At 42.2% G+C, this 14,209-nt stretch overlaps 1 protein-coding gene across 1 annotated transcript in view; it reads right to left on the bottom strand.

Annotated features, from left to right (window-relative positions):
* Positions 1 to 14,209, bottom strand: part of LOC135201912 (succinate--CoA ligase [GDP-forming] subunit beta, mitochondrial-like) — an 80,115-nt gene that overhangs the window by 37,956 nt on the left and 27,950 nt on the right. Inside the window, exons 4-5 of the mRNA XM_064231209.1 lie at positions 2,999 to 3,111; positions 2,745 to 2,879 (exon numbers count right to left, since the gene is read on the bottom strand). Of these exons, the coding sequence (XP_064087279.1) occupies positions 2,745 to 2,879; positions 2,999 to 3,111 (248 nt within the window). The remainder of the gene's footprint in view (positions 1 to 2,744; positions 2,880 to 2,998; positions 3,112 to 14,209) is intronic.

Here is a 14,209-nt window from a genome sequence, read left to right on the forward strand (position 1 = left end):
TCTTCCCAGCCTCAGCCCGTGGCCGGTCATGGACCGTCACGTCCGCCCGGGTAGCCAGCCGCTCGCCGTGAGAGCGAGAGCTGGTCTGGTGAGAGTCGCGTGAGCGGCTGTCACCAGTCTTCCGCTCCGTGCCGTGAACCTGACGCTGAGCGGACTCAGAGGTCTGGTTCCTGGCTGCACGGTCGCTGGTAGGCGACCGTACACTCGGTACCTCTCGCGAACGAGCGGCCGAGCCGGATCCTGCTGCTGTGGCCGAACCACTAACAGCAGGTGAGGAAGTGCCGGTGTTAGCCGGCACCCCTCTGGTCCCCGGTAGTCTTCTTCCTTGCGGGAGAGAGAGAACGGGTCCTGCTCCGAAGGAGCAGGGCGACCAGCGGAAGAACCCCCCGTCTCACCAGAGCGAGACGGGCCCTTAGAAGCTCCCGAAGGAGACTTCTTAGGGGGGGGGGAGGCGACCTTCTTCTTCTTAGCGGGGAAGCCTTAGAAGAAGAAGGGGAAGAGGCGGCAGACGACGACGACGACGAAGAAGACGATGAAGACGACGACGGACACCTTCCTCTTCTTCTTCTTCTTCGTCAACCTCCTCAGGACCGACGTCAGATCTGTCATCCAGGACGGAGCCGGGGCTGCTGTTGCCGAAGCAACAGGGCCCGGACGTACCTGTCCGAACAGACCAGCATCGGGAGCAGCGGCGCCAGGAACAGGAACAACATCAGCAGGTGCGAGCATCACAGGAACGGCAGTCGAGACGGCAGGAGCAGGAACAGGAACAGCAGCGGTGGTCACGGCAGGTACGGCAGGCTGTGTGGGAGGTACAGATGGTCGAACCAGCGGCACAGACGTCATCGGCACCGGTGGGAGGTCCAGGGCGAGCTCTTCGGGCACATGAAGTCCGGTCGTGGCAGCACGGCAAACCCAGGTGGCGGCATCCCACTCCCCGAGTTACGGCGACTGGCCCCTGCACCGATGTTGTGGGTGTTCAGAGACCGCGTGCTGGGTGTACACCAGGTGAGGAGGTGACGCGTAGCCGGGTGTTGTCAGGGTCGTGGGGGTGGTTGTGACCGTTGCATGGTAACCGCCACGGAGCCAGCCAGGATGATAGAGCAGCCCTGGACACTCGGCACGCCCTGCAGCCCCAACGATGCCCACACCTGTCCGAGGTCATCCTTCACGGCAACCGCACCTGAGGAGGCAAAAGTCGGGTGATTAGAAGGATCCTCTACCCGCTCGCGCGAAGACGAGCGGATAGAGGACCCAGAATACAACTCTACGTCAGGGTATCTAGCGCCCTCCTCCACACTCGACACGTCAGGAGAGGAGAAGGACCTAGACACCCCCCCCGAAGGGGAAGGCGCGAGACGTGGAAGTTGACGGCGCGGCAGGAAAGAAGACGAAGTGTCCGTCACCAAAGGAGTCGCGGGAGAGCTTTCCGACGACTCCTTTGCAGGCCTTCGCTTCTTCCTGCCCTCATACAAAGTCCACTGCGCCTCCGACCAGTCATTACACACATCACAGGGCTCGGCAACGGGTGCATTCGCGCCCCCGACACCGAGCACACAAAAATATGAGGGTCAATCTCCGGGAACGATCTAAACTTCCCGCATTTTGCGCCCTTCGATACCCGGGCAAAGTCTCCTTGGGGTAGCGAGGCGAGGAGATTCCATCATTATTCACTTGAAAGCCGTAATTAATATATAAAGAGAGAATAATTGTACTTACAATACTCTTTCATACACAATTACAACAAACTTAGAAAGCAAACGACGAGCAGCGGGCAGAGAGCGAAACACAACACGTCCATCCACTGTGAGGCCGAAAGCAAAAGTGATTTGTTTACCTCCCAGTCGCGCGCGCGCGGCCTGTCGGACAAGCAGTAACTACCGAACCCCTTGTTCGAAAGCTTACGACCTATCCAGCTGCCGCTAGTACCTTCCTATTGTAAAAGGACCGAAGGTTTGTATGCCGTGTCGGAACAAAGATCATATTAGAAGACTGATAAGGAGATAGGAGCAGTTTATTGTAACACTACTAGATAAGGGAGTAACAGGATAGAGACCATTAAGACGGAAAAAGGGCAATGTGAATAATTACACCAGATGAGATGTCAGACAATGTCTAGAAAACTGATCAGAAGATGTCTAATCACATAAAGAGAGACTAATAGACCACTAGAGATGGTTTTGATTTTATATATTGGACAAGTAAGGATGACAGGTCACCAAAAGAAATTTGTGAAACATATATTTACAAACAACCTGGTGCATATGTTTTGTTTTGTAGATGCTGAATAACACTTTAAATTAAAAATTTCTACATATGCATGAAATATGAGCTGTAAAGTTCTATATGTGTTGCCAATGAAGAACAATACTTCATATTGTTGGTCATATTTTCAAACACAAGCAATGTACAGTAACCATACTTTCAAGGTGTACCTAACTTATTAAATTGGCTGGTTTATCCAACATTCAGAAACAATAGCAATTTCTATAGATTATTCCAAATGGGTATCATGTCCCCAACTAGCAAAATAATTTTTCTCACAATATTCCCAATAAAAACTAACATGTTTTACTTACTCTTGGAATTTCAGTTCCTAATCAAAAACATCTATGAGATTTCAGGATGCTTTAAGGTACTGGAGTGTACAAATAAGAAAATGGAAATAAGTACTATCTGATACTACAAGAGTCAAAGACTTGGAGAAACTAAAATATTTAGGTATCTTTATGCAAAACATTTACCTGAAGTAACAATCCTGAGAGCTTCCTGTACTTGATCTTCATTCACACCACCACCCAAATCCAAAAAGTTGGCTGGAGAACCTCCATGCAGTTTAATTATATCCATGGTGGCCATGGCTAGTCCAGCTCCATTAACTGTGAAAAATAATTACAGAAAATTTGTAGCCAACCAACATTTGACATTTCAATCTTAACTGAAAAAACAATGTAAAACAAAACAGAGAAAGAGACAGTTCATTTCCTGTAAAACATACCCAAACAACCAATACTGCCATCCATGCCAATGTAGCTAAGGTTGTGGCTAGCAGCCTCTACTTCTCTTGGGTCACTTTCAGTGGTATCTTCTTCTGCAAAGATCTCCTTTTGCCTGAAACATATTTAGGTCTTCATTGGCTACTGCTTTACTGCTTAAAAACAACCCTCTAACAATATATATGAAGTGATGTAAAACATTCTTTGGTGAATTCCAAAATATGTGGGAAAATTTACTTGTATACACTGTATTCTAGAACATCTAATTTGGTAAGGACCTTTGAAAGAACCATCTAAAGCTCTGACTAAGAATAGGTCTGTGTTCTTGTGTGGGATATGTGTGCCAAGAACCCCAAGTCATTCCTGCATGCAATTCACAAAATTATAACTTACTATAACTATTTTCCAAGTCTTAGATTAACATTATTACACCTATTATCAATAAACAGTTCAACCAAACCATTGGTTAAACAAACTAATTTAAATAATACTTTGAAAACAGACCTATTCCTCAAAGCAATATCAACGTAAAGAAAAATATCATCAGTGATTAAGTTCTGTAAAACAGATTGACCTGAAATGGTTCATCGCAATGTTTTCTGTAAACCTCTTCATTTCTATCAATGCTACTGCCAGCACCTTGCTGGAGAATGTAATGGCTAACTCAGTACAACTTCACATTAAAATCTGAAAGTAAAATGACACTGAAAATATATTTATAATATAACAATATCATCAATCAGTTTTTTAACTACTTCAAAATGCACCAAGCAAAATTCATAAATCTTCCAGAGTATCCTCTCCCTTATTCCCACTACTAGAACCATTGGGGTGGCAAATCTGAATGAAAAATTGGGTGTCCATGGCCCATCCTGAGCCTCAGCAAGTCTACCTATACCTTCTAATTTAAATAGCAAATACAAAATAAAACTATAAATTGCTCATCCTCATACCAAATCAAATACATTTCTATCACAACTCTAGGCAAATCCTCCCATTATCTATTGTTTAATATGCATCTGCTTTCTACCTGACAATGTGCAAAAGTCAATAAATAAAACAAGCAGCGCTATGGCTAGCAGAACATCTGTTGTAAGTCTCCCATTACACAAAAAAACTATGAAGAGCTACACTCAAATTTATGATCCCAGACAATCAGTCCTGCAGTGTATATTTACATAAGTGCTTGTAACTTAAGCCAAATGTTTACAATAACACTTGTGACCATAGCCGAGTCTTGGCACGACACAGCCTATCATATGAACACAGTATAAATCAATAAACCCTTACAAAACAAGCATTACAGAACAGCATACCACACTGCTCAGTTAAAAGGATGAAATCATGCAAGCAGTCATAAGAACCAGCCAGACACAACTGAGGCCAATTCTGTACAACTATGCAATTCTTTACCACCATGAAAATCACTCTACCATTCAGCACAAACAATTCCATACCAAACCTCACTGAGCAACGATTATTGGAGAGAGCAAAATCTCACTCAACCCATAATCTTATCTTGCTGTCATCTCAACAAAAGTACCTGCTCATACTATTGTGAAATTACTGCCCACTAGTTTCAACCTGTGAAATGGCAGGCACAGTAGGTGGGAAGAAGTATGGGATATACAACATGAAGGCGTCATTCAAGATTGCTACATTAAATGAGATTCAAGCAAATCTTTTCCTCCATAAAACTGCAGTTATAATTCTATTTGTTCCTTCACAAAAATTGCACAAACACTACTTGTAGCAACTTCAACAAAATATTCACATGCAAAAATAAGGTATAGTACTTTTATATTTCATTTTCAGGGATAACTCCGTTGTCTCAGAATGAGTTGTTTCTAGTCTGTTATTTCAAGTCTAATGCCCCTACGCCCCTCATGAATTGTAACAATTTAACGCCTAATGGAATAAAATACATGGGGAATTAATTACATCTCAGTTTTAATCAACTTTCCCCAAACACCTGGAATCTATGGTAAATCTTTCCAAAACTTCTACTCTCTCATAAAATCCTTCAAGAGCCAGAATGGTTTCTGCCTTTCTTTTATTTTTTTCCAAGGATATTCATCCTCTGCTTAGTAGGCTGGAGAAAGTTGTTCTTGCTATCTCTAAGTTAATCTCAGTCTTGTAAAATGCTGTTACCCATTCAAGCTTCAACTTTCTGCAAATTCAATACTAGTATTTACATTTCAAGTAATAAAGCATACACCTACCTGACATACCCAGCAATTCTCTGGTGTCCAGAATTTAACATGAAGGGTTTACCTCTTATTGTTTAACTTTGATTTTCAAAGGTCAAATGAGGGGAGTTTCTAATTTTATTTTTGGTGTCTAGATACTAAGCATATTTCTTATTTTTTTCTATTATTCTCAAAATATTTCAGGTTATCTTGGTGAAAACTTATAATGTAAATTTTTTACTCTGCCTATAAGAATGATTAATTTTTCATGAAAATTCTTCGCTTCAGCTCTCAAGCAGTAGTATAATATATTTTCTCTTTTAGATTATGCTTTCATATTAGGTATGTTTTTTATTTTACTTTCCTGACAATTAAACCAAAGACATTTTCCCAAATTAATGGACCACCTTTAGCTTTACACACGCTATCTCTTTTCTGTCAGAAGGGCTTGGTATCTCTTTCTTTCCATACACTTGCTCCTTCTAAGGTAAATGGAAGGTGTATGCCTTCTCTGTCTAGAACTGTATATCAAGGCCTGGTTGAACCAATGCATATCACTACAACTTATCTCAAAATATATGGCTACAAATATGCATTGCCTTGAACCAATGACTGCAACAATTGTCAAAAATGGGCTTAAGTTCTTTTTTATGCAATTGGCATTTCAACTTGGTAGTAATTTATAATTTCAGGTGAAGAACAATGATTAACTTTCCTAAGTTGCTCTATGATTTTTAAAATGACAAGAGCTTCTAAATATCTCCTGGCTTTTACAAACTAAAAGGGAAAAGATTTGACAGCCAAAAGAAATTTTAGCAATGTTTTAAATATGTTATTGTTATAATACAATTAAGTTGTTCATACTTACCTGGCAGATATATATATAGCTGTATTTTCCTGAAGTCCGACAGAATTTAAAAATTCGCGGCACACGCAGTGGGCGGCCAGGTGGTAGTACCCATTCCCGCCGCTGGGAGGCGGATATCAGGAACTATTCCCATTTTCTATTCATATTTTATCAGTGCCACTGTCTCCTGAGGGGAGGTGGGTGGGCACTTTAATTATATATATTCTGCCAGGTAAGTATGAACAAACTTAATTGTATTATAACAATAACATTTTGTTCATGAAACTTACCTGACAGATATATATATAGCTGAATCCCACCTTCGGATGGTGGGAAGAGACAGAATAGGATTTTTGGGAAACTAAATTAAGTAGATGATATACATCTTGGTTCCTGACCTGTTAGCATAGCCGACTTCGTGATTACTGTCACCAAAGTCTGCTTCTGCGTTACTAGAGTTGCCAGCGAGGTAGAGACCTGTAATGCTGGTGCGCTCTAGATGATCTGTCAACGGGGGCGTGACCACAATGTGACTAGACCATATGACCATACTTCTGAGGGCACCGAAGCTAAAACCACCACCTGACCTAACCTATCAAAGTTAGTTCCATAACTTCTAGGCTAAAGAAAAGGAACGCGCCTCAAGCGACCAACCCTTCAAAGTTAAAAGCACACCTATCCCTTTTCTATAGGATAGGATTCGTGTTGCTTCTTGCACCCAATAATATATCTACGGATATGTATGGTCCTAGCTACTTACGGATCTGAAATGTCGTCTTCACATCCCGTCGGGAGTGTGAAGCGAAAACAGAGTTTGCTTCGCTGAAAAGTGGCACTCAGGGATGTTTACTGAGTGTCATGCTCTGTTGAAAATGCTTCCGAGGCCGCGCCCTCACCTCTTGAGCATTCATATTAAGAAAAAATCTCAAATCTTTATGCAAACATAATGAATGAGACCTCTTAAAAGAACTCCTTGGCTATAATGCCAGGGTGTTCTTGGACATGAACCAGTCTGGTCTTTTTACGAACACCGCAGATTGTCGGGAGTGTGAAGCGAACCCAGAGTTGCTTCGCAAAAGCGTGGCACTCAGGGATGTTCACTGAGTGTCATTGCTCCTGTTGAAATGCTTCCGAGGCCGCGCCCTCACCTCTTGAGCATTGATATTAAGAAAAAATCTCAAATCTTTATGCATAATGAATGAGACCTCTTAAAGAACTCCTTGGCTATCATGCCAGGGTGTTCTTGGACATGAACTAGTCTGGTCTTTTTACGGGAACACCGCAGAGTTGTCTGTTGACTTGACTTTCTATAGTTTTATCAAATAAAACTTGAGAGACCCTACAGGGCACAGGACTCTCTAATGCCCTTGCCCAATAATTTGTGCCATATCCCTTGTCTCCAAGCCTTCTGGGTCAATGGTAGACAGTTTTCGTTCTTATCAAGAACGGAAGGCTTAGCGGACAGACCGCATTATGTCCTTTAAGCCAAAACCTCTGATGATTGCTAAAAACCTCACTAACCCTCCTGCCGTGGCTAGAGCGGTTAGAATATTAGCCTTTCTGGTCACGTGTATTAAGTTCGCAGAAAGGATAGGTTCGAAATGCTTTTGGCATCAGAAACTCAGACTACGTCTAAGTTCCATGCCGGAACCTTTGATCCAGAGAATTTCAAGATCTCCACAGACCTCAAAGATCGTGAAGCTTTGTTGTTTGACAGAACGAATCTCTGAGCCTAGAGGCCGTTCAACAAACATATTTGCATATTCTACAATAGTTAGGACTTCTATCTTATCTCATACTTCATACGGAAAGATAGAACCATAACGAAATTCACAGAGGTCGAGGTGGAGGAACAGTCATTTCCCTTCACTACCTCCAGAAACGGCCCCCTCCGATTGAAAACTGAAAATAGGCAGCACTGCTTTGCCTTGGCCAAGAGACTGCCATTAATCTTGAAGCTCTTATCGCTTCTCGATAGTCTGAACGCCTTCAGAGTCAGAGAGGAGAGATATTAGATACTTCACTAAGTGACGATGTTAGAGTTACACAGATTCTCTCGGGAAGGGTCTTTGGACAATTCTCTGAATTACCTGACCTCTGTGAATCCAACCTCTTAGAGGCCAACATGTGGCGACTAAAGCTAATCCTCTAGGATCATGAATAAGGAACAACTTAAGAGGAAGCTCCTTCGTCTTCAATATTACGAAAAACTTAACGAAAGGACGCCCTCAGTCTCTCCTCACTTTCGACATACTTCTAAGTGAGGGATTACTCAGACGTCAGTAGTTGTTGCCTTCGATCGAGAAGACCCGCACGGACGTGCCAACTTAGTTTAACGAACCTCTTGAGGATCATTACGTTCCGTGCCCAAGCCCATAACCAATTCTCTCTTCTCGAGCTATGAGAGAGCTGAGAAATTATCCGAGATGATTTGGGCCACTCGATCCAACCTCACCCTTCGAGGAACTGGAGAGTCCGACCGCCAATTTGGCTTCCAATTCTTCCAGACAAATGTGCCAGAACATCTGTTCTCTGTTCGGATGTCTGGCACCCTCTCGCTATCACCCGAGGTGATCCTCAAGCCGTTGAGAGAAAATTAGAATTACAAGATCTTTGATATTATTCCAATTTAGTTCGTGAGGAAAATTTGTAGAGGTCTGAATTGCTGTTTATTCAGGGAAAACAAGCTTCTCCAGCGAGGAAATGGTCCCCAGCAAACTCATCCATTCCCTCACTCCGCCTGCTTCCTTCCCTAAATAAGGCTGCGCTTTGCATAAGCAGGAGAGCATTATTATAGTGCTATGCCGCGGTAGATTCGTACAGAATGTTACCGTGCGGTAAACCCGCACCTAACAAGTATAAAAGATATCTTGTTGAAATTTTCTAAGTAAACGGCAGGTATGATCATTCAAGATTACTAGAAATTTCCTCAACCCGAGGCTAAAATCCATGATTGTAGGGCAGAGAGACGGTTTATTCAGCCATTCCCGCAAGGGAGAGAGACGTAACCAACAGCGCATGACACCGAGCTAGCCGGTGACTGCGTAGATCACAGTAACAGCAGCCTTGATCATCGTCTCGCACTATGTGCCTGAGTTGCCAGCTACTCCTTTTACGAAGGGATAGGTATGAAATTATCGAGCAAAAAGGGAACTCTCAAGCAGCATATTTAAACGAAACAAAATTCGCTAAATACAGAAGCTGAGTTGGTGTTGCAGTTCAATTAGAATACTTCTCGTCTAAGTCGCAATCCGTAGAATAACTAGGATATGCGCCTACCCCTCGGACAATTCAACTGCTTAGTAGAATCATGTCGCGAGGTTAATATACGTAGTATATTTATAGTATTCTGAACAACGATCTCCATCCTAAATTCTTTCCTTCAAGAAAACAAAATAAGGATTGGAGATCGACCACCTTCGATCTCTATCAAAAAGAGTGAAGGAGAAGTCTTCCTCGAAGGAAAGCTTCAATGAACAGAATACTATCTGCCTGAGTTGCCAGCTACTCCCTTTACGAAGGAATAGGTATGATATTATCGAGCAAAAGGAAACTCTCGAAGCAGGCCTATTTAAACGAAACAGAATTCGCTAAATACAGAAGCTGAGTTGGTGTTGTCGTAACATTACCTGAAGAGTTGTTCTTACTCCGAAAACTCTTGGAAGGTTGAAGGGAGTGTCAAATAAATACATTAGAACAACAGTTCTTTCGGCTTCTATCCGCAGAGGTAAATACGATATGCGTATATGACTCGACCCATGCGTTAGCAAAATGACGCAAAGATAAACTACGTAAGTATTGTAGTAATTTGAACATCGAATTCTCACTACATCTTTCCTGGACGAGGAAGAGAGAAAGAAAGGAAAACGACTGTCCACGTTCTAATGAACGAGACTTTTAAAAGAAGCTCCTTGACTCTTTGCCAAGACTCTTTTCCAAGAAAAGGGAGTAACATTCGAATAGAGATCATCAGAGAGAACCGAGGATCGAAAAAAGACTGTTCAATGTTCTTATGATATTGGACAAAAAGACTTCCTGGATAGTCTACAAGTCTTTCTCTTAACCCCGGATGAGCCTCTGAAAATGAATGAGAGCTCTTCCGAAATTTGTTAATGAGTTTATCCGCTTAAACGATAAAAACGTTAAAATCTATGTCAATGAGAACTACCCCATTTATGAGGGGTCCCCCACTTAAATGACAATGGGGAAAACGTCCTGACTTGACAAAACTATTAGCACTTTGCTAATAGGGGAAAACCCTTTAACATGACCGAAAGTCACCCAGGAATCCGAGTATATAATCTTCCCGATTCTCAAAGAAATCGATAAAGAGGAAAGATGAATCGAAGAAAAAATTCGGGTATGTTCTCTCGCTAACTCCGAATCCTTTAAAAATTTCTGTAAAGAAATGTCCTCAACAGCAAATAAGACGCCTTCAAACAAGTCTTTTCTCTCGCAACACGTCCTGCCGAGCTTCCACCGAAGCGTCCTGGCGAATGTCCACAAAAGCGTCCTGCTGAGCGTCCTCAAAAGCGTCCTGCTGAGCGTCCTCAAAAGCGTCCTGCCGAGCGTCCTCAAAAGCGTCCTGCTTAGCGTCCTGGAAAGCGTCCTCAAAAAACGTCCTGCTTAGCTACGAGCGTGTCTGAGCAGAGAACACCAAATCTTCTAACGACGTTTCAGAGAGGAACTCGTTGAGCGCCTTGATGCATGCAAGGCCCGCCAAGAGGCGTCCTGGCTGCGAGCGACCTTGCCAACATCTCAATGTTATGACGAACCGCGTTTTGCGTATGACACTTGAATATTTTTAAGGGACGTCCTCATGCGAGTCTCCATGGCGAGCCGCACGCTGCTCCTGAAGAGTGTGAACACTAAAGGAAGACGTATGGCTTTCGTCTTCCGCAAGGTGCTTGCCGAGCGTCCTGGAGAATGTCTCTACTTATAGGACGTCGAGCACCTCCAAAAGCTTCCTCACGTCTAAATTGCCCTTCTTATGCCTTTGAATTTTGGCCTAGCCTAACTCCTTTCTTTCTCTATAAAAATGAATAATCTACCCACCTGCACGCTTTCTCCCAACTCCAGTACACTCCAGAAATCACCTTAAAACACCAGCACCACAAGACTTACGACAAAAAACAACTCCTACCAGACAGAGAGCTCTCCCCTACCAACCACACACCACCAAACACGTGCTTTCTACTGCCCCGTGTTATTGTTTACATCCTGCCGACGCCGCCGCCATCTTGTCTATGACGTCACAGCCTATGACGTCACAGCCTATAGTACAAACACAACTTAAATACATCAACAGACACCTTCTAGAATCTACCACATGTTGTCTATATATAGGACACCCACCATATTTCAACAATGCATAAAATACCCATAACAATTATAAACAATATAAATCACACTTATCTATACCCATAACAATTATACAATATATAATCACCACTTATCTCTTTCTCCCTCCCTCCGACTGTTTCCTAACCTAGTATTCCCCTCTTAATTTCCTTCGTCCTCCAACTCTTTACCCTCTACATAATTTCTAATACATTCCCTGAAACTCCTGCTTTAGTTAATACATCAGCCACTTGCTCCTTTCCTTTTATCCATCTCACCTCCTTTATTTCCCCGGATTCAATGGTTTCCCTTATTGCAGCAATATCTATTTTTAATCTCTTGCTACTTACACCAGTGCTAGATTTGATGGCGGTCATTAGTGTTTTTACTATCAGTGTAACCAAGGCTCTCCCTAAATCTCCCCTCCTACTACCTCTTCCCACAAATGCTTGAAATATATCAATCCTTCTACAGCTTCCCCAACAACTCAGGGCTTCAGCCTCAATGGTGGATTTTGCCACTCTCCTGGATTTCCTAGACTTCCACCATATGGGACTTCTCCTCTTCCCATCTGTCAAAGAAATAATATAACCCAGTTGAGTATGGCCATCTTCTATGTTTCCAAATGAAGCGTCTGCATAGGCTTCCCAATAAACCCTTTCTTCTTCCATCTCACTTATTGTAACTTCGCCCATCATGCTCTTAGTTTTTCTCACAATTTTAATAAGTTTCTTCATATCCTGAGTTGTTCCTTCTTTAAATGCTTTACTTAATTCGCTAATATCATATGATATTTCTGGCATCGTGTGTAGTGATACCCAATTCAGCTGTCCTACCACTGATCTGTACTCTGTTAACTCTTTTTGTTCTAGCACTCTATTACCCGTATATCTTATAGCCTCTGGTTCTCTTATGGAATTATATATGCCACTGATTAAGGGAAAATCTATTCTCCTTCTGCTCTATTACTACTCCTATATACTTGAAACCTTTTACTCTCTTGTTCTCCTCACTTGCAATTTCCTTTCAATCTCCCAATCGTTTCCTTTAAGAATCCTTCAGTTCCTCCGTAGCAAAAATCATCTACGTGTGTACACAAAATGCCTTCCAATTTATTGTTCTTTTTCCAAAAGAATATATTAGGTTCTAGTCTACTTCTCTCACCTTGAAGCTCCTTCACTACTTTCACCACTTTACAATACCATGCTTTTGCTGCATCCTTGAGCCCATAGACTGTTCTTCAACTTCCATAATCCCTCCAACCAATCTTCCCTTGGTGGCTTCAAGTACACTTCTCTTTGTATCTCGTCACCTTGTAAATATGCAGTTTTGACATCCAATGTATAACAATTCCAATTTTTCACCTTTATTATGGTTAGACAGAATTTAAAATTTCAGCATTGCATGTGGGAGCATCCTTTTCCCACTCAGCCATTTCTTCTTCAAACCCTCTAGCTACCAATCTTGCTTTACATATTCCTTCCCCCCCTTTTATCTTTTCAGTTACTATCCATCTTGTAGATATAGCTTTTTGTTGTCCAACATCATTTACCTCCTCTATACCTGGTTATCTCTCCACTTAGAAAGTTCTTTTTCTTTAGCTTCCATTATGCTTCTATTTTCAAATCCCAGCAACACCTCCTCTTCATCTTCAATTTTTTCTACCTGACTATAATCCCTCAAGTTAACCCACCCTTTGTCACCTGACTGTGAGTCTCGTATATTGTACGAATCAGCCCATGCTTGGCTTGATCTTTTTCCTGCAAGACCTAAAATAGTCCATTCTTCTACTTGTCCTGTATCATTGTTTATAGCCCTAACTCTATTTCCCTTTTTGAATTTTGGTATCTCTTCCATTAACTCGATTTCTATTGACCCACTTGCCCCGTTATCTTCCACTGTTTCCTCTATCACCTCTCTTTCTATAGTCTCTTCTGTGTCTGCATTCCTTCTCTCACCCATTATCTCCTCTCCTTCCAGCCAATCTACTTTCCCTTCATTTGGGCCATCTGACCTACCTTTCACCCCATGGGATTTATCTATTCTAGCCGATATCTCTTCTGTATCTGGTGATCGTCGTTGAATCCTTGTCACATGTATCCTAGCTACTTCTCTTAAAGAATCCCCATGTTTGACTATTATTGTTTTCACCCCGATTACTCCCACTACTGAGCAGGTCCTCTCCATTCATTTTCATTTTCCCTCTTATAGAAATACCTCATCTCCTACCACTGCTTCTTCAAATTTATGTTCTCTGATGTTTTTGTTTAGCGCTATTCTTATTTTATTACAGGACTATTTTTTATAAATGCTTCTCTGGCCTTGTGCATTGCATTCAGTGTGTCCCTTACCATCCCTCTTCCATCCCTTTTTTCTCTGCTTGCAGGACTAGAAACTTTCTTCTCCTATTAGGTTAGGCAGTGAAGGGTTTTTTCCAAATACTAATTGGTTGGGAGAGAAACCTCCATTATTCATTAAACAGTTCCTAGCACTCACTACCCATTTCAAAGCTAGGGACCAATCTACTTCCTCTTCCTCCATCATCTTCCTTACACTTCCCTTGATCATGCCTACGGTCTTTTCACATAATCCGTTGCTCCACGGAGATTCTGATGCTGTGGCTAATACTTTAAATATTCCATTTTTCTGCATCCTCCTTACTTTTTCATTTTGGGAAATTCTCCCCATTATCTGACAATATTTTGGAGGGTGCTCCAAATATAGCAAACCCAGCACTCAAAAAGTATCTTTATTATAGTTTCTGGTTTCTTATCTTTTATCCAACAGGCCTGACAATATCTCGTTGCCATATCCACTATTACCAAGAACTTTCTCTC

This window comes from Macrobrachium nipponense, chromosome 28, assembly GCF_015104395.2.
Source record: "Macrobrachium nipponense isolate FS-2020 chromosome 28, ASM1510439v2, whole genome shotgun sequence".
Taxonomy (NCBI): domain Eukaryota; kingdom Metazoa; phylum Arthropoda; class Malacostraca; order Decapoda; family Palaemonidae; genus Macrobrachium; species Macrobrachium nipponense.